Source organism: Kwoniella botswanensis, chromosome 1 (assembly GCF_036426115.1).
Source record: "Kwoniella botswanensis chromosome 1, complete sequence".
NCBI lineage: Eukaryota > Fungi > Basidiomycota > Tremellomycetes > Tremellales > Cryptococcaceae > Kwoniella > Kwoniella botswanensis.
The window spans coordinates 541,804-561,276 of NC_088599.1; the positions used below are offsets into that span (position 1 = coordinate 541,804).

Below are 19,473 nucleotides of genomic sequence, written 5' to 3' on the forward strand. Positions count from 1 at the left end.
AAGGGAGGGAGGGCTGAACTTGTATGAATGTATTGACATGGATGATGAGATGATGGATGATGATGTTGACATGCATGCTAGATGGAAAAGCAGCCACGGCGTCCGAGCGTGTTTGACACGTGGGATCAACGTGCTGTGGGTGGGTGGGGTGTTTATCCAATCTGATGGCCATGGCCATGACGATGGTCCAGGATGGTGAATGCAACCCCAATCTCATCATCCTATGCATACATCCTCGCACTCCATCATTGTGTCTCCATACATACATACGTACGAGACGAGTCATTGCTTAACGAGGAGCCCATAAATCCATAGGGGTTTCGACCAGTGTGTAGGTCTGGACAGAGTCAAGTTCGCGGCTAGTTAATAACCAGTCTCACCAATAACCGGAAAGAACCTGATTCATTTGGCATCTCACTTTCCTCGACCCCCCGACACGTCTTGGCTCTGGGACAGCAGCTTAGAAAACCTAGGCATGCACACATCCTCTTCACTGATCAATATCATGCTTCCTCACCTGCAACTGCATCAATGTACATGAGCTTCAGCTCGTGCCTTCAATAAAACATGTCATCCCCTCATCTTCCTTCTCCCGCTTCCCTTCCTACCCCCTCGTCTCCGTCCAAGCTCCTTCCGCAAGACCCTTTCCCGCCTCGCTCAACCTCACCACCGCCTCCACCTCGGAAAAACGCAGCTGGACTCCCTCCGACCTACCTGCGCCACCTTCGTGGACTACTTCACCAATGGCTAGAACAGCAGGTCCAAGCAGACAACAATACTGGACTACCTGCTGGGAGGAAGAACGGTTTTGTCGAGGAAGAACGTCTGTGGTCAGAAGGTAAGGTGGAGGTTCTGGAGAAGGCGATATGGGAAGGGGTTATTGTACCTCAGATATCCCGAGAGAATGGAAGGAAGAGAAGAGCGTTACTGGAGCTGGATTGGGCAGAATATATCAGAGGTGCAACCAAGCGAAAGGCTGTCTGGAAGGCAAGTCGAGAACAGAGGATTTTAGCCGAAGGTATACCAGACAATCTTATATCAGAGGGGAGTAGTAAAGGTGCCAAGAGTGGATACCAGAGTCGCAAAAGTTCGGTTAACGAGTCTGACCCGTCTGAGAAAGGCAGATTGACCATTCCTGGTTCTCCTCTTCCTCCTTCCCTTACATCATTGACACCTTCTCGATGTACTAGTCGTCCATCATCGGTCGCATCGAGTTCTCATTCCACAAATATAACCCCAGATCCCTCTACATCTTTCCGCCCCATCGATCACGGGAAAGGAAATGACGAAAATGCGGATGGAGAAGATGAGCAGCGAAGAGAATGGTGCCAGGTTATTAGCGGTATGAAGGGGTATGCCAGACTGTCTTTGCCAAAGAAAGACGAGTGGGAAGTTGTGGAACGTGAGGATCTTTATTTATCGCTTATTCAGCAGCTCACGACTGACTTCTTGCTAAGACGACTTCCCAAAATATGGTACTATCCAGCGCGATGTGCCTGGTGCTTTCCCGCAATCTTCATTCTACGAGTATCGGTCTTCCGAAGACAGATTACATCTCACCGCTTCATCATCCAAAACTCGGTTTTCTGACCTCGGTCTACCTACTCCTGCTTCACTACCGGATCAACCTCGTCTCGACACTGAGTTACTCAAACCGGTGTTCTGTCTTCACTTTCCATCACCGATACGCCGTCAAGAGGCCAGTAGTAGCACCTTACAGCTGAAACGAGATAATTCTCTGAGCAAGAAATCTGTATCAAGCATTGACTCGGATGGAGGAAATAAGAAATGGTGGAGCGGATCAGGTGGGAGATGGAGTGAGATGACTATCGGACCCAAAACAGAGGTACAACCGGAGTTTCAGCCCGAAATTGATTTCGTAGAAGGTCAATTCGCCTTGCCATCTCATGGCAGTAGTAGTGGAACCTGGAGGCAGGGTATGCTGAGAAAGCCAAGCAAGAAGAGAATAAGTATCTTTCATTCATTCAATGGTTCACCGGAATCTTCATCTTCCTTACGCGATTATTCGACCAATGCAACGTCAGATACGGAAACCGAAGCAGACCGATCCGCTACTGAAGGGACGGAAGCTGGCCATTCTTCGACTTGGTCTGGTACAGAGAAAGATTATGGAACGTCTGATAAAGGAGCTCTATCATTGGTCATATCTGGTCTGGAAGATGACATACCAAGAAAAACAGCAGAACAAGGCGAAATTGGTTTAGTTGGAGGAACATTGGTGGTGAGAGGGTTGCAAAGCGAAGATGAGAAATTTGCCTTGCAGAAGGTCTTTCAGCTTGTGGTGAGTGGACCAATTTTATTTGTCTGTCATGTCACTGATGTCAATATCTATTATCGACCTTTTCATCATACAGATGTATACTATACAAAGCATGATGGTGGAGCTCGAGCTTCTGGACGCCTTTCGAATACCTCGAGAGCTAGACGAACCACCTCTGCCTCCAAAACCCTCTTCAGGCATCGCTTCGGTCCCTCAATCTCCAACGAAACCTCAAACATCCAGCGACTTGCATCGCAAAGGTTCTTTCAAGGAGAGAGGGGGGAAGTCGAAAGGATTCTTCCATCGCTTAGGGAAAGATACAAAACATGTATGGGATGGTTTGATGGGCAAACGACGCTCTTCCGAGGCTCATGAACCGCTCCACTTAGTGGCTCCAACTAGCAATCAACCTCCCGACCTGCCCATAACACCTCTGTCTGCGAATATCTCAAATTCTCAAGAGAGTGCCATACCTAATCCAGCGGGTACCTCCACTGCAGGCTTACCAGCGATAACAACTATGCAGCACCCTACAGAGAGATATCTCATTGTTCTCTCTAAGCTCGAACAACAGATACATTCCACTACCCCTGGCATGACGCTTCCAATGCCACCCCTTCTCCTACGAGTCCGAGAGGAAGATAGGCTCAGACGAGAAAAGGCAAAAGAAGAGGCTAAAGAAGAAGGTAGCCAGGTGGTCGATGGACTCCCTTCTTCCAGTCCGTCCATATTCTCCCCTAGCAAAGTTCTGAATAACAAGAACAAACCGGTCGATCCGCTACATGGACGAGCGATGAATTACAGGCTGGGCGGAGATGTTAGAGCCGGTTTGGGAGCTCTGTCAAGTGATATCGATGGTTTCGAAGGTTGGATCCGGCTGCAAAGACTGGAAGTTCTTCGTTCAGTAGGGCTGGATTTGATGACTGAAAATGGAGAAAGAGAAGTACACATCTGTCAGACCCCTACCTTCTCGACGTATTTACACTGGGACACGGAACGAGATAAGACGATTCAACAGATTTTAGACGAATTGCAAGAAGAGTTAGCGGAAGAGAATATGGTTTGTCCCAGACCTGGCTGTACAGCTACGTCAGCGGAGCATGTCAGGTGGTGGATACATTCGGGAAAGAAAGTTGCACTGAAAATCGAGAGTATGGAGAAACAGGATGTTGAAGAAGAAGGTATAGACGTGTGGACCAAATGTGGAAAATGCAGTAGGATTGGTGAACCGAGAGGATTAAGTTGGAACGCCAAGTGAGCGAAAACCCTCGTTCTCCCAGATGTTACCCATTGACTGATCTTAATTGCTTTTGTCAGATCACATTCGTGGGGAAAGCTTCTAGAAATGTAGGTCTTAATCACTTCCTGATACGGATTGTTACTGACTACTTGGATCAGCCTTATTTACACCGAAACCCTCCATCTCTCGACCGACTGCTCTCATAGCATGTCTAGCTCGTACTACTTCCGCACGTCCGGACTCGTCATTTCTCTCGACGTCGAATCGATATCCGTTCTTGATACTCGTCTACCTAAACTGCAAGTGGGGCCGAATGTCACCAAGAGAAAAGGAGGGAAAGAACCCGTGTCTACAGCGATGACAGGTATCCTTCGCAAGGAAGTAGCGCAGAAAACGGTAGCATCTCTAAATAGTGAGATCACCGAGTACTTCGAGGCCGTTGAGCAAAAAATCGACACCCTTGTGAGTATGATCTCAGTGCAACGATCACCGGGACGTGCTGACATCGGGTCTTAGCATCATCTTGGTTCAGATAATGCTATAGCTGCTCCTGAGGGACCAAAGGTGGTCAGCGAAAAGAATACTGCATTAGATGATTTGTCAACGTCTGTCAGCAAATCAAAAGCCGAGTTGCTGCAGATATTGTCAGAGACCGAACCCAGTCAAATCAACGACACACGCAGGCGATTCTCCCGGCAGATCAAAGATACCAGAATGATGTTCGTTGACTGGCTGAAGAAGTATGCAGGGGCAGCAGATCTAACGAACGACCTGGCAAAATATGAGCCGGAGTATGCGAAAGGAAAAGGGACTTTTGCATTGCCTGGTAGTTCAGTCATAGTCAGGGTTGATGAACCGGCGTCTATCATTGCTTACACCCTTTCGTGAGTCTATTGCATCTCATTGGAGATATCACTGACCTTCTCATGTAGGTCTTCGGACTACTTCACCGAGCTTACAAGTACTGCGAAATCCACTGCGGCACAATCAGATGATGGCCTATCGACCTCTGCAACTGTCAAGAGTGAAGCACCTATAGCCGAAAAGAGCAAATCTGCCACGGGCGCTACCGAAGATACCTGGTCGGTCGAAGTCAAGCGGCGCGATACGCCGCGTGACCTGCTGAGTTTACGGACCATCACTAAAAAGAAGTCTGAAATTCAGCTGCCCCAGCCTCCGAAACCGCCATTAGGTCTTTCGCCCGCTCCGAACGCCCCTTCGTTGGAGCTCTCACTGGAACAGGTCGAAGGGAAAACGCAGTCATCTGACCGATTAGGTGAACTATTGAAGACGATCAGTAAAGCTACTGCTCAAGATCCTACGCTCACGATAAGCTCGTCATCCGGTGTAGCAAAAGCTCTTGCTGCAGCAGAGTCGGATACCGATGCAATGCCTCGAGTTCGATCATCCCCTAGAGGAACGCGTAGATTGATGAGTGATACCGATCGACCAACCCCACCATCGGCTTTTCGACCTACCACTACGCGAAGTGTTTCCAGCACCTCCATCCCACCCTCAACTCCTACCTCATCACATCTGGTCCCGTCCGTTTCAGCACAGACTCCTGGCAGTAACCAAAAAGAAGGATGGGGTTCTGTCACTTCGTCATTCAGCAACTCTTTCAATCAGCTCCTGAAACTTGGTAGTGATATGGGCGAGTCTATCGGTTCTATCAGAGTTAAGGGTACCGACAGATCTCTATCTTCTTTGATGGGACCGTTGGGCATGCTATCGACTGTCGACAATCCATTGTCTTCCATAGATGATAGACCACATTTCCAATTTTCTTATACACTGGGAGATTGCTTGAAATTAGGATGCACTGTCTACTATGCGACGGCGTTTGACACTCTTAGAAGGAGATGCGCAATCGATAGGAGCTCGATTCGAAGTTTGAGTAGAACGAACGCTTGGGATGCTCAAGGTGGAAAGAGCAAGGCTGCATTCTTCATGACTACTGATAAAAGGTATATCGTCAAGGAGCTGGTGACCAAGTGGAATGTCAGTGATATGTAAGTTCAGCTTCATTACGGTCGCATTATCATATGATAGCTGAAATTACAATCAGGCATGCTTTGTTGGATATTGCGCCTCAGTATTTCGATCATCTCGCCGGGACGCATAACAAAGCTACTTCTTTGGCTAAAATAGTTGGCTTCTATACTGGTGAGTTGAATTTTGCACTGGTTACCAATGGTACAGGACTGAAATATCGATCGGTATAGTGAAAATTAATGATCTAAGAGCTGGAACGAGACGTCAGATGGATCTGTTGGTGATGGAGAATTTGTTTTATAATCAAAGTATCTCTAGGACATATGACCTCAAAGGTATAGAAGGTAGAAGAGCGAACAAAATGTCAAGAGGCGAAGCAGAGACTAAGATCGAGGTCAAGCCTGAGATGACACTTTTCGATGGAGAATGGTTGGAAGGATTACAGAAAGACTTGGTCTTACTTCAACCTCACGCTAAGAGGATACTTCAAGAAGCCATATCGCTAGATACAAAATTCCTCTCTTCGCAATCGATCATGGATTACTCACTACTCATAGGCGTGGACGAAGGGAAACATGAGTTGGTGGTGGGATTGGTAGATGCCATTGGGAGTTATAATCTGTTCAAGAATATCGAAAGTCGAGGGAAATTAGCGCTGAATAGAGGTGGAGAAGTGACGATCGTGAGTGACAATATGTCTAACTTGCGTATCATGTGCAACCTTGACATTGCTATTGCGATAGATTCCACCCGATCAATATCGCGATAGGTTCGAGAATGCTCTCAAGCACTACTTCATCGTGAGTAAATCCGTGTTGTTGAAGCGCACTAGGTGTTGATCCCTTCCGGTGATTTTTTAGGCTTGTCCCGATAAATGGTCGAAACCTTCTCGAAGAAGTGGAATGAAGAGAACTGCTGGTTTGCCATCAGTGCTGTAATCGTGCAGAAAATGCCCATGCTTTTCTAGTTGTATATATCATTCATTCTATCTCTTACTGAGATTGAAACGATTAACGATGCATAATCATGTGACATGAACTACAAGGCAAGTGAACAGACTATCGCATATTTCGAATGATGGCTTGTCAGAACCCGCCTCTGATGCTTGCCTTCTGAACGTCACGCATATATGGAATGTTAGCGAGCACTTCTTCTTCCTTGCGTTTTTTTGCATGACTGCTCTACCAATGTGATTTCCTATCTTCGGTCATACAATCTGTGAAACATCGCATCCCGTCAGATCTGCGCAATCAAGTCAGGTGTCGCTCGGTCAGTACCAACGTGGGGGGCCCCGTTGGGAATCCCGAGTACCGTAGTTTTTATTTCGTCTACCTGGTCTAGCTAGATAGACTACCAAGGTCTGGGTCTCGACCATGTTAGGTCCGATAGGAGATCGAAAGATGCAAAAACGTATGCAAGCATCAAGCACTAGAGGGAAACAGTCGAAGGTGAAGCTATAAAAGTCTTGGCTATCTTGTGCAGTGAACGGCAACCCAATTCAACGAGGTGCGACAACCCTCTTGTCTGTAACGAGGAGAGGCGAAGGATGTAGTCGACTATACTTTCAAGTATACCACGCAGCCAGGTAACCACAAGGGGCTGGGATCTTTCCTCGCTAAGGAGATTTTTGGATTTTTGTACCAGGAAAGTACAGTCTCTACCTTCGACCTATCTTAAGTGTCCGCCCAGTTAGCAAGCTGTGATTGTAGATAGATTATATGCCATTTTTGGAAATTCAGGCGCATATACGACAAGCGATCCTTTGTAGTCGAGAAGAAACGAACCACTCGAGAAAATCGTAGAGCGTTGTTTCTCAAGGTTGCGTCAATTGCAAGCGAGGTTCAACCGAATGTCTGTTCAATCGGAGCTCCACTCAATGGGTGGCGACTCACCTTTTTCTCTTTCTTGGTTGCTCTTTGCTTTACTTTCTTCTTCTGCAAACCGCAACACAGTCTCTAACCATAAGCAGGCTCTCTATTATACTATGTCAGCATTAGTCACTGGGCAACTCACTAGGAAAGCATCTAGTCTACAAATATGTCCGTTCACAAGGACATTCGCAAATGGCGATGCCACGTGGGATTTTGATGGAGTCCGATATGGTATCGATCATCCCAAGATGACTATAACGAGCTGGAGAGACATCATGTCCAAAGATACTGAGTACAATATCATAGCCGCATGGCGACAAGCTATCGTACTGAGTGCTAGAGCGCGAAGAAGGCAGAGTGATGTCGGGATGGATCCATTGATCGCTGAAAGTCTCAAAGCACAAATCAGCCAGTCACATTGGCATCGAGATATGCGATCAATCACAGGAACATTGTGCAGCAATCATGGTGAGCCAAGCATTCCTGGGCTTACCTTGGAGCCGCAACTCTCGGAGAAACCCGAGCGAGAGACAAAGGTTAGGGTTTTATCCAATCATAATTTTGCCTACCATGAAAACATCGATGAGTTTTTGAACGATGCTCGATTGCTACGTGCGATATCACACGCCGAATTAGAAGCTCTCGTGAAAATGTCAAAGAATACAAGAAAAAGAATGGAAGAAGGCATCGAAAAGGAAAAGTTCTTCGACGTGGCTGATTTTATTGGGAACTCAACTAATTACCAAAACTGAAAAAGCGGCTCTACTCTCTGAGATACCACTACAAGAGGTCCTTGAAGTCCTTGGTCAAGATTGTCCCACTTTGTACTCTTGGCAGATTGCTGTAGAGCCAATCTCATTGTCCAGGGTCGCTTCCGAACAGTCGCAATCTGAATTCGGGAACTGTGAACAAGATCGGCCTACCAAGGAAGAGCTCCAGGATGAGGGGCATCTGGACCTTCACATCACTGTAGCTATAACTTCTGAGCTGAATGTGGCTCATCACGACTACAAGACGGGTCTTACTCCAGAAGATGTAGAGAAATTGATAAGCCACATAGAAAGCGCTATGCATGTGGGCAGAGATCTCCGGATCCAAGAGGACAAGGAAAGCAACCAGCATTTATCCCCTCTGGAGCAAATCGTTCGGACGACTCAAGATCTGACAAAGATCTTCTAAAGGGTGTCAAGTCGACGTGGGATTATTGATGGACACATTGAGGAGAGGGATGAAGATTATCAAGTTCAAGGTAGAACGATCATACTGCCCTCACTTCAAGATCTAGACCATCTCAGATCCTCTACCGAGATGAAGGATGTCAACGACTCATATCTTGCCAAGAAGAATTTTGTACTGAGAAGTTCAGCTGCCCCAATCCATTTCAGCCAAGATGATATAGACACCATGATCAAATTAGGGGATGATTTGATTGCAGAATGGAAGTATCCAATATGGGATAGTGACGCTAGAGATACAGCTGACTTGATACTGAACTTCCAAAAAGATGACGAACACTCTATGGTAAAGATCCGCGATTTCTTGACTCAGGACGTACCTGCAAACTTCCCAGAACCTCCTTCAGAACCTCCTTCGGTCAACGAAGAGGAAGAGAAAGAGGATCACGTTTGATCGCGAATGACCATCGGAGGCTGTATGTGGTTGGTAGCAATGAGACACCTAGAGTTCCAAACGAATGCATCCTTTTCTACTATTTAGCGATTTCAAGTGTCCACATACACGATTTGTTCGGTAATGATTTTATTCCCAACTTTTTCTAATCCTGACGTCAACAGACCATACTCGAGTAAGCAGATCTGGGAATGTATAAATACGAATGTTCATCGGTCATCTCCGTGTTTAGCACCAGGGAAGTTCGGGATCCACCTACACGTCCAAACCAAAAATTTGGATGTTCGGATTTGACCGATTGTCGAAGAAATGTGCGCTGCGTCACCTGGAAGACATCGAGAGTTCACCCAGTCGGACGACCGAAAGTCATCTTTGCTCTTCTGCTCTTCTTATCATCCCCCTTGACGCTCAGACTTCTGTACATACTTCTTGTCACAACTCAAACTGTCTATACCATTCCGACTATCAGGCTTGGAAGCTTGTGAAGAAGATCATCACTCCACCCGATCGCAGATTTTACTGACGGCGTTCAATACCGGTCATCCGAGAAGATCGGTATTTACATCACTCCTGCAATCGAGACGCCTAAGAATAGGAAATCACGAAATAACACCACATCTTACCCTCGTAGCAACTTCACTCGGAGACGGAAATAACAATACACCTCGTCAGGCAATATGGTCTCAAAAAATCCCAAGACGACTGTGATTCGCCCTCCTATACTACCGACCAATACGCGTAAATCCACCAGGCGATCTACGATCTTATCCTCCCCTCAGATTGATAATAATGGGTTATCACGTGTACCTACCTCGGGAAGTGTACATACGAGGAATGCCTTGGTAAGGATGGCGACTCACGAGACTGGTGAATATTACCCTGAAGATCAAGAACAAGATCGAGACGACGACGATGGTCTACATACCCATGATGAACATGAACATGAAGATGGATCGCCCACTCATTCTCGTAGGAATAGTGATCAGCCTACCTCGTCCAACCATCCGAATGGTCTAGACGGAGATCCCATAGATGAAGAAAAGAAAATTGAAGGTCAAAAGTCAAGATTCGGGAAGAAGAAAGAAATTGAATTACAGGATCAGACAAATCTTTTACCCGTCAGACAGGTGATAGCTGTGTTTGCCGGTTTGACATGTGCTTTGTTCTGTTCATTATTGGATCAGACCATGTGAGTGATAGATGTTCTACCTAGTTTCGAAATACACCAGATCAGCTGAGGACTTGACGTTGTTGCGTTAGTGTTACCACCGCACTGCCTACCCTCGGTAAAGTCTTCAATCGAGCTGATATCAGTTCTTGGGTCGGAACTGCCTATCTGTTGACATCCACTGTAAGCCACTTCCTACTCTCTTGCCTAAATAAGATTCGAGATAGTTGACATGTCGATCTCTCATAGACCGCTCAACCGATCTATGGTCGGGTCTCCGATATTTTCGGTCGGAAGTTCACCCTACTCGCGTGCTTGTTTATCTTCTTGATGGGTTCTTTGGCATGCGCACTGGCTCAGTCAATGATCCAGTTGATCATATTCAGAGCCATTCAGGGTATTGGAGGTGGAGGTATCTTGACTCTGTCCATGATCATCAGTGAGTTTGTTGTTTTGAGTTGAAAAGATTTTGGGTTGATCGATTTCTGCTTTGCAGTCTCCGATGTTGTCTCAATCAAGGAGAGAGGAAAATACCAAGGTATAACTGGTGTCGTTGTCGCTCTTGCGAACTCGTGTGGACCCATTTTGGGAGGAGTGTTCACTGAAAAAGCATCCTGGAGATGGTGCTTTGTGAGTGTCATGACTGCTGATCGATCGGCTACAAGATCAAGCTAACTTGTTGTTGGGGGTTATCACAGTATATCAATCTACCTCTCACGGCCCTAGCCATGGTGATCATCGTCTTCCTCCTTCCACTCCGCAGAGTCAGAGGATCGATATGGGGAAAATTGAAAAAACTCGATTTTTACGGTTCTCTGTTAACGCTCGGCTGGGCATCCTTGATCCTCATCGCACTGTCTTGGGGAGGTTCTCAATACGCTTGGTCCTCAGCTGCTGTCCTCGCTCCCTTACTCATCGGACTGGCATTGCTTGGTGTTTTCCTGATCGTCGAATGGAAAGTCGTTAGTCTACCTCTAGTGCCAATGCGGATCTTCAAAAACGTCTCTGTCGCTGCATGCTACGCCACAACGTTGTTCAATGGGATGGCATTCTACGCCTCGCTCTATTACCTACCGCAGTACTTTCAAGTCGTCAGAGAAGTGTCCGCTATTCGATCTGGTGTACTGACCTTACCTCTGATGTTGGTCCAGACCTGTACGGCATTCACGGCGGGTATCATTCAGTCCAAGACTGGCGATTACTGGTGGAACTTGGTCATTGGATTTGCAATTTGGACGGTTGGTCTGGGTTTGTTGTCAAGCATCAAACCCGATACTTCCGAAGCGCAATTGGCGATCTATCAAGTTATCACTGGTATTGGTGCCGGACAGACTTTCCAGACTTCCCTGGTAGCAATCCAATCCGGGGTATCCAGAGCTGATATGGCTACTGCGACCGGATTACGAAATGCTTGTCGAATGTTGGGAGGGACAATTGCCCTGGCAGTCGGGAATGCAATCGTCAACAATAGAGTCAAACATGAGATCAGCGGTAGCTTGAACGATGATCAGTTGAATACTATTCTAGCGGACCCGACATTGGTGAAAGACTTGAATTTAACGCAGGACCAGGTGAACTCGGTCATTCAAGCTTATTGTGAGTGTACCTAGTACTTAACTACTACGTCATATCGAGCTGACCTGGGACATCCTCTGTTACAGCCAAAGGTATCAACGGGGTATTCTATTTCACCACCCCTGTCATCGGTCTTTCATTGATTATAACTCTATTATTCGTCAAAAATGTTAAATTGAAGAAGAGTGAAGACGAGGCAGCCAAGAAAGCGGAAGCGAAAGCTTGGATCGAAAGTAAAAAAGCTAAGAGAGCCGCTAAGAAGGGTCATCACGTTCAGGATGAGCCAGAGGATCAGAAGGAGGAGAATGATACGACCGCTGGGAACCCACCAGGAAAGACTAGAGATCGAGCGGATAGCGAAGAGACTGTCACTGAGGCTTCCCATTCAGATGGTGAAGGGATAAAGGAGGAGCTAAAAGATGCAGGTAGGAAAGAAGCTGAAGCGATGGCTGGTCCGGAGACAAAAGCTTAGAATCATATAGTGGTACAGATGTATTTATAGTATAATATGACTTTGTCGGATAATCGGAAAGGAAAGGTATATGTGAATGCTTTGTTGTACTTTTACAATAGATGAATGATGCGTATGCATAGGCCCAATGACGACGAAATCACCAAGATTGTAATCAATCCTTTTTATATGCTTCTTCTTCTAACTGATGTTGAGTGTTGTCAATTCTGTCGCTCTCTTGATGCCAACTACCGGATATACCTAGCTGCCCTAACTCTAGAATCTACGCTATCTGACCAGTCTTTGCATCACTTCGACCCTAAGCCGTACTATCCGCACCATCGACCGCCGGCTGATCCAGCTCATCACCTACTGACCATCTCCTCATTCCCACTACTCTGACTCTAACACCCCTTTCATTTCCCCATTCTTGTAAAACCTCCTTGACCGATCTCGAATCGCCCTTCATCATGAACGGTTGCTCGTATAGGATTTCATCATTCTCAAATGGTCTATCTTGCTTTTCTATAATTTTCGTTGGGAATCCTACAACTTGTCTCGAGACGGTTCTTGCCAATTCGTTCAAATCTGTTTCTAACTTATCACCATTGGGTCCATGTATCAACGTTGCTATTGGTTTTTCCTGATCTATCGATTCAACAGCTAATACGACTATTCCACCGACTTTACCCTGTTTATCGTTGGATCCGCCATGGGCGTAACCGGAAGGTACGAATCGGATTTCAGGTTTGGAAGGGAAGGGAGCAGCGAAACTTGTGGCTCGGAGAAGTTTCAGGTTCTCACCTGTCTGAGTTAGCGAGGAGAGTAAACTCTGTTTGATCGTTTGAGCTTCGGATGAACTGGATATAGGATGCGAGGAAGTATTGCTATTGGAACTACCGTTGTCGTTTGAGGTGGGATCTGAGGGTAGGGATATCAAAGGAGCGGAAAGTAATGACTCGGTAGGGAAATTTAAGATCGGATCTGATTTTTTGTTTAAATCGATTTCAACTGGATGGGGATGATCATCTTCTGATGGGACATCTAAGAATGCCGTAGTTTCAGATATGTCTTTAGCAGTCTTGAGGAAAACTTGATTTCTAGCTACAAAATCAGTCTCACATCCTAGATGAATCATTCCTACTCTTTTACCGCCCAAAAGCGAGATTGAGATGACACCTTCGTCCGTTGATCGACCTGATACTTTCGCTGCTTTCTTCTCGGCATTATCGGAAGATGCACTGGAATTTCTCAGATAGTCCAAAGCGCTTTTGAGATCTAGGTTGGATTTTTCCAAGGCTTCTCTAGCTTGGGCGAGGGGGACGGGAAATTCCTTTCGCAAGGAGGCGATCAAGGTGATGGGGACTTTGATTTTTTGGTCATTGAGACGAAGGGATGTGGTTGATAGGGATCGGATGGAGCATCGGAGGGAAGACGATGCTCGAGGGAGGAGGAGGGACATGGTGGTGAGTGGGGCTGATACTTGCCGTTGTGAGTCCGATGTTGGGTGTGATCTTAAGGAAACCAGTGAGATGGACTGAACTGCCCATCTTTACTGCACATCTTTCTCTGGATTTCAGCTCGGCGATTCTTGGTTATGGCATGTCACGTGACACAACACTCATCCCATCATCGCCTGGAAGATGCTCTCCAGCAGAAGGGATCTGTACGATACATCGTATAGCTACTATCTGTCCCTCATGGTCCATAGGGTACATGTACTCCGCTCACATTCGAAGTCACCGATGCATCAATCCGATCTGTCGCTTGCATCTTACATCTTGCATAAAGTGAACCAAAGCATGAGCGCCTTAGTGACTTAAGTTGCCCTGCCACTTAATGATGGGGAGTCGGTGCCTCGCTCACTCAAAGTCAAAATGTTGGACTAACAAATGTTTAAACGTCGATCCTATGTTGTGATTCATGATTTAATTATCTCACCCCGACACTCCGTAGTCTCTCATCAAGTGCACAGATATCATCTGCCGTACAGATGCATGTCAATCAGGAGGATGGCTAGGAAGAAAGTGACCCCTGAGAACAATTCACCCATTGCCGCTGGGCCTTCCACCGAGGCCTTGCCCACAACTCCGATGACTGAGGGCAATAAAGGCCCAGCCGTATACTTTCAACTGGCAGATGGGTCAAGCAAGACCAAGAGAAGATTGAGTGAGCTTCTGTCTCCATCTTGTGCATAATTGCATAATTGCATAGCTGACCATGCTATACCGTATTACAGAGCACGATGTATCATTCGATTCCGTCCTATCGAAAACACTCAGCAAATTAGTACCCGATGTTGATTCACAACAAATCAGGTTATCTCATGTACGAGCGAATGGTAGAGAGGTGGATCTCATAGATGGTGAGTCAATAACCCTCATTGAAGCCTCATAGGCCGCTTGCCATCTCGCTGTTCCATAGGAAGAATTTTGCGACGATGAGCTGACGGTATCTCAGATTACGATTATGTCTCCTTCCAGCGTAGAGCTCTCGATAATCCCTCGCAAACCCAAACGATCAAAGTATATATACCTGGATCGTCCGCTCAGAATCTAATCGCATCATCCATCTCGATACCTGAACATCCTCAAACTCCCTCACCTGCCGGGTCAGTGAATAACAGCGTCAATATATTTGAAACTCCGAAAGGGCAACCTAAGAGAGACAGGAAGGGGAAGCAGAAGGCTGATGCTACAATCAGCCAGTCAGAAGTCCCTGAAGACACACAACAGTCTCAATCAGCCACTACACCTGCTCGCGGTCATGTGGAAGTACCGAAATCATCCAAGAAACGGGAACGGAAAACGTCAGAACCTATAAAACTCCGCACATCATCGTCCTCATTCGACTCTCCATCAGCTGCAGATCATCCTCCATCGTTGACCAAAGATAGTATATCAACTTCACCGACGAAGAACTCTCTTGCTTCGCCAAAGAAAAGCAAGAAGCGTAAGAGATTATCGGAAGTACCCCCCGATTTCCGGATCCCACTTGTACTTCCTGCGCCTTCTACCTCCTCTCCAGCCGAAGATACATCTTCTTCACGAGAACGAAGGTCAAAAAGTCCTGAGAAGAAGAAGAGGCGGAAAAGCAAAAAGGATCAGGATGATACCCCTGTTGAATCGCCACTCGTCGTCCAGCCTTCATCCGCTCTCCAGATTCAGTTGTCATCAGCCAGTCCATCGGTACCTCCTTATTTGAAGCTGAACAAATACAAGCCTGCTACGCCTAGTCCATTGGGGCGCATGCCCAGTCCCTCAGTAGATGGTGAGGCTGAAGAAGATTTTCATGATGGCTCACCTGACGTAAGGATTTCCGAGGAGCTCCCAAAATCACCTATAAAAGGGAAGAAGAAGAGAAAGAACCAAGAGAAGGATAAGGTGAAGAACCAGCTAGAGGAACACGTTGAAAACGCAGAAACTCATACATTAGTCGAGGAATCAGGTGAATCACAGGATAGGGGCGAGGAAAGGGAGGAGATCCAAGTAGATGGAACGGCTGCAAAGGAAAAACCGAAAAAGAGAAGTAAGAAGGCGAAGAAGAAGGATCCGGTTGTTGAGACTGCATCGGAAGTCCAGGAACCTCAAGCTGAGCCACAAGTGGAAGCCATCGAGACTGTCGATACACCAACACAATCGAAGAAAGCGAAAGAGAGGGCCATTTTCAAAGCGAAACAGCAAGAAGTCCGAGATGCCCCTGAGACTGAGGTAGAGACGGTGGAAAACGTACCGCAAGTGACTGAGGAGGTGATGGAAGTGGATCAAGAGGAACCAGCATCTCCTAAAGTAGTCACAGCTACGTCCAGAAAGATCAACTCCAAGGTCAAATCAGCAGCCCCAAAAGTCCGCAAGGTCATCCCTCTTTCCTCACCTTATATCCTTTACGTACGACCCAACCATCCTCTACCTTATATCACTTCGAAATACAATTCATCTACAATCGATCGAAACCCTCTTAAGACCTATGGGAAATCTGTGAAACCGATTTATCCACCCACTGAAGACGTTGAGAAGAGCGACGATGACGCTATATCGTTGGAAGAGGAGGAGTTGCCGAAATCACCAGAACCACCAAAGAGGGCGGAAGTGGCCCAGAAGAAGAAGAGGAAGTCCGCTCCAGCAGATGAACAGAATGAGAAGCATAGGGAGACGGCGGGAACCGGTAAGTAAACCAACTCCTGTCACACTCTTGATTGGGCGTTCTCGCGCTTATTACAAAAACTTCACAATCTGGTCCAGGTTCATCCCCACTCTCCTCCAAGCAGCTACATTCGCCGCACTCCACTACTTCGACCACCGAATTGTCGAAACATGGGAGACATATTCCATCCGAACATCACTTGAATGTGGACGCCCGCGGACATTGTCTCATCTGCCTTGGCGATCCACACCTGCAAATCAATTGTCCAGCTGTCGCAAAAGGTCTTGATCATCTTAGAGACCTGTTTGAGGAGAGGAAGAAGGACAAAAACAGTCCTCTGTATGATAACACCATGGAGGCATTCGATATATGGTTCAATCGCGCCGATAAGATTGCTAGCAGTATCACCGGTGTCAAATCCCCTTCGGTTCATTCTATAACGAACGGGCACGAAGGCACCTCTAGTTCAACCCCTGACCAACCTTTGACTTTAAGCCCTAACCGGAAATCAACTTTGTCAAAAAAAGGAGTAGTCATCTCGTCAACCTCTGCAGTCCAAACTGTGGCCAGGTCTCCTCCACCGCCGATGGTAAACCTTGAATCTGAACAACAGGAGGCCGCCGGCCCGGAAGCTGAACCAAGATCAGCACCTTCAACTCCATCAGAGGAGGTCTCGGACCCAGAATTGCCAGCATCACCATTATCCCCAACACCAGGACCAGCAGTGGCTCCAGTACGCCCCTCCCAGCAATCTCAATCTGCTCAATCACCTTCAAGAGAGCACAGTGCACCTCCAATATACCTCAAGGCTCTCGCCACCAAAGCAGGTTCGGTATCTGGTCTTAGCGTATCTGATGCTGTAATCGAGACTGGCAGCTCGGAGTCGGAAAGTGATAGTGACAATGGTTCTGGCTCTGGTTCAGATGAAGACTCAGATGCCGAAAGTAATAGCTTGAGAGGCTCAGAATCATCAAATAAACGCAGTCAGAGAGGGAGCCGATCCTGCTCTCCTGCTTCGATCGCTCGGTCTCCTTCTCCCTCCTTGATGCAAGACTCCGGCTCCCTTGCTACACCTTCACTAAACGATTTCTTGTCGATGCCACTATCCCAGAAGCTCAAGCAGCGAGCTCGAGCATCCGCTGCCGGAATGATGCAGGTTGAGCTGGATGAGGAAATTCAAGATGAATCGGACAACGAATCGAGTCCCGAACGTCAACTGCCTCCTGCATCCTTTGCTGGCCGAGCACGAAGAGGATCAGAAAGCTCGGTAGGAGAGTTCGCCGATGAGAAGTCTGATGAAGACGCAGATATGGAAGAAGATGAGGTGTTTCCTTTTACCCAGTCAGTCCCTGTACAGCCCATTCAGAAAGAACAGGCAGACACAATCGAAACTGCGCCGGAAGAAACGAGAAAATCGGATTCACCACCTCCTTCGGATCAATCTAAACGCTCTTTCACCGATCTTGCGGACGTATCTAGCCCTACACCTATCGTAGCCGAATTTCCCGGGTCAATAGCCCTACAAGAAGCTATCGATGAGGATGATGCTCAGGAAAGAGGGATGGATGTCAATACATCAGCTAGACCAGAAGAATCGAAGACAGGACATATCATATCTCAAGGTCTCATGTCTCCCCCTTCCTCCACAGGTGAAGACTTACCGGAGGAGCCGTCCGAACCTATGCCAGCTACTCAAATCGTCAATGGCGATACTCAAGATGATCAAGCCACTCCTAAACCACTCAATAGGCGTGTTACCCGTGGTAAAGCGAGAGACGAAGCTGAGCTTGCTCCTCCCATCGACATCCGCCTCTCTTCCTCTCAACCTGCAGCCACGACAACCGGTAGGCGGCTTCGTTCTATGTCTCGAGAGCTGAGCGCCGAACCCGTGTCGCCTCGAAGGACCACTCGACGAGTCTCATCATCACAGCCTGAACCAGCTAGCCGAATGAAATCAACATCACCTCCTTCCATTCTTCCCGCCCGACGAAACTCAAAACGAACCACACCTTCCTCTCAGATTGACGAGCTAGCTTCATCTCCTGCGGTACCCCTTAGACGAAGCTCAAGGAGGGCCTCAACACCACTCAGATCATCTCAACCTGATCAACTGGAATCTTCACCTCCAAATGTGATGAGAACTCCAGCTCCGATAGCCGAAGAAGATGAATCCGAAGTAGACGAGTCGGAACCACAGCAAACCCCCGAAGAATTGAAAACTCCCCTCGTCCCGGAAACACAAGAAAGTCTTCCTCGTCATGGCTTACGAACTAAACCTTCACCTCTGTTCATGTCCCAGGGATCTCAGATCCCTCAGACTCAAGCTTACAACATCTACCCTAATCTGCCTTCGTCCGATGCTGGCGCAAGTATCGATGAGACCCCCAAAGGAAGAACGAACGAAATTGTAGAATCGCCGCAGTCTTCGAGGAAGACCAACAAATTGGGGCGGAAGGCCAATTTGAGGTTCACTAGTCCTATCGTTGAAGATATACATGAGGAGGAAGACGCAGACCGAGCTGATCAAGTGAAAGATTCACAATCTCTAGATGAATTCGATCACGACTCAGACAAGGACGAGAATGGGAATGGTGAACCCGCTTTATCTGAAGGAGCAGCATCGGAATCGGAATCGGAATCGGAAGACGAGATTCCTCCTGTACCACTTCCGAAATTACGATCGTCCAGATCCACACCGTCTTTGTACCCTGGTTTACCTAAACCCAAAGCGCTGTCATCGTCTCAGCCACAGCCGACCGCTCCTATCCCAAGCGCCTTCCCTGCTTTATCAGCACTGTCCAAAGACTTCATTACTCGAAGGGCATCTTTCGGTGTCGGAGCTGGATCACAGCACAAGACAGCTCACTCCAGGATGAGTCTCCCTGCGAACGGTTTCTCGAAATCTCAGCCTAATCCCAAGAGCGATGATGAGAGTGACAGTGTTTCAGGATCAGACTCCGACTCGAGTGAAGAAGAGAAAACACCCGCAGGTTTGAAGGGAAGATTCGCAAAGGGTGGTAGAGAGAAGAAGAGGGTATCGGCGAGTCAACCTAACATTGGGTGGTGAGGTCCAAAAGGATCATCTGTCAGATAAGTATATATCTTGAAGCATATTTTGAA

The 19,473-nt window shown here is 47.3% G+C and overlaps 6 protein-coding genes and 1 non-coding gene across 7 annotated transcripts; 6 read left to right on the plus strand and 1 right to left on the minus strand.

The window, feature by feature from the left end:
- Positions 1-567: 567 nt before the first annotated feature.
- Positions 568-6,454, plus strand: L199_000219 (uncharacterized protein; the record flags this gene model as incomplete). The annotated part of the gene is made up of 11 exons (XM_064885990.1): positions 568-1,402; positions 1,458-2,302; positions 2,376-3,535; positions 3,599-3,628; positions 3,680-3,983; positions 4,038-4,405; positions 4,454-5,533; positions 5,590-5,687; positions 5,747-6,198; positions 6,260-6,316; positions 6,377-6,454. The coding sequence occupies 11 exons, from the start codon at positions 568-570 to the stop codon at positions 6,452-6,454; spliced, it is 5,307 nt and encodes a 1,768-aa protein (XP_064742062.1).
- Positions 6,455-6,718: 264 nt separating this feature from the next.
- On the plus strand, positions 6,719-6,834 carry L199_000220. Its single transcript, XR_010449938.1, has one exon. It is a non-coding gene; the product is annotated as a 5S ribosomal RNA (ribosomal RNA).
- Positions 6,835-7,662: 828 nt separating this feature from the next.
- On the plus strand, positions 7,663-8,139 carry L199_000221 (uncharacterized protein; the record flags this gene model as incomplete). Its single annotated transcript, XM_064885991.1, has 1 exon — positions 7,663-8,139. One exon carries the CDS (start codon positions 7,663-7,665, stop codon positions 8,137-8,139), a length of 477 nt encoding a protein of 158 aa, XP_064742063.1.
- Positions 8,140-8,455: 316 nt separating this feature from the next.
- L199_000222 (uncharacterized protein) lies at positions 8,456-9,016 on the plus strand (the record flags this gene model as incomplete). The annotated part of the gene is made up of 2 exons (XM_064885992.1): positions 8,456-8,461; positions 8,609-9,016. The coding sequence occupies 2 exons, from the start codon at positions 8,456-8,458 to the stop codon at positions 9,014-9,016; spliced, it is 414 nt and encodes a 137-aa protein (XP_064742064.1).
- Positions 9,017-9,693: 677 nt separating this feature from the next.
- Positions 9,694-12,231, plus strand: L199_000223 (uncharacterized protein; the record flags this gene model as incomplete). Its single annotated transcript, XM_064885993.1, has 6 exons — positions 9,694-10,205; positions 10,277-10,367; positions 10,434-10,623; positions 10,681-10,814; positions 10,883-11,780; positions 11,846-12,231. 6 exons carry the CDS (start codon positions 9,694-9,696, stop codon positions 12,229-12,231), a joined length of 2,211 nt encoding a protein of 736 aa, XP_064742065.1.
- Positions 12,232-12,529: 298 nt separating this feature from the next.
- On the minus strand, positions 12,530-13,672 carry L199_000224 (uncharacterized protein; the record flags this gene model as incomplete). The annotated part of the gene is made up of 1 exon (XM_064885994.1): positions 12,530-13,672. One exon carries the CDS (start codon positions 13,670-13,672, stop codon positions 12,530-12,532), a length of 1,143 nt encoding a protein of 380 aa, XP_064742066.1.
- Positions 13,673-14,222: 550 nt separating this feature from the next.
- Positions 14,223-19,420, plus strand: L199_000225 (uncharacterized protein; the record flags this gene model as incomplete). Its single annotated transcript, XM_064885995.1, has 4 exons — positions 14,223-14,379; positions 14,450-14,575; positions 14,671-16,374; positions 16,452-19,420. 4 exons carry the CDS (start codon positions 14,223-14,225, stop codon positions 19,418-19,420), a joined length of 4,956 nt encoding a protein of 1,651 aa, XP_064742067.1.
- Between the last annotated feature and the right edge of the window lie 53 nt (positions 19,421-19,473).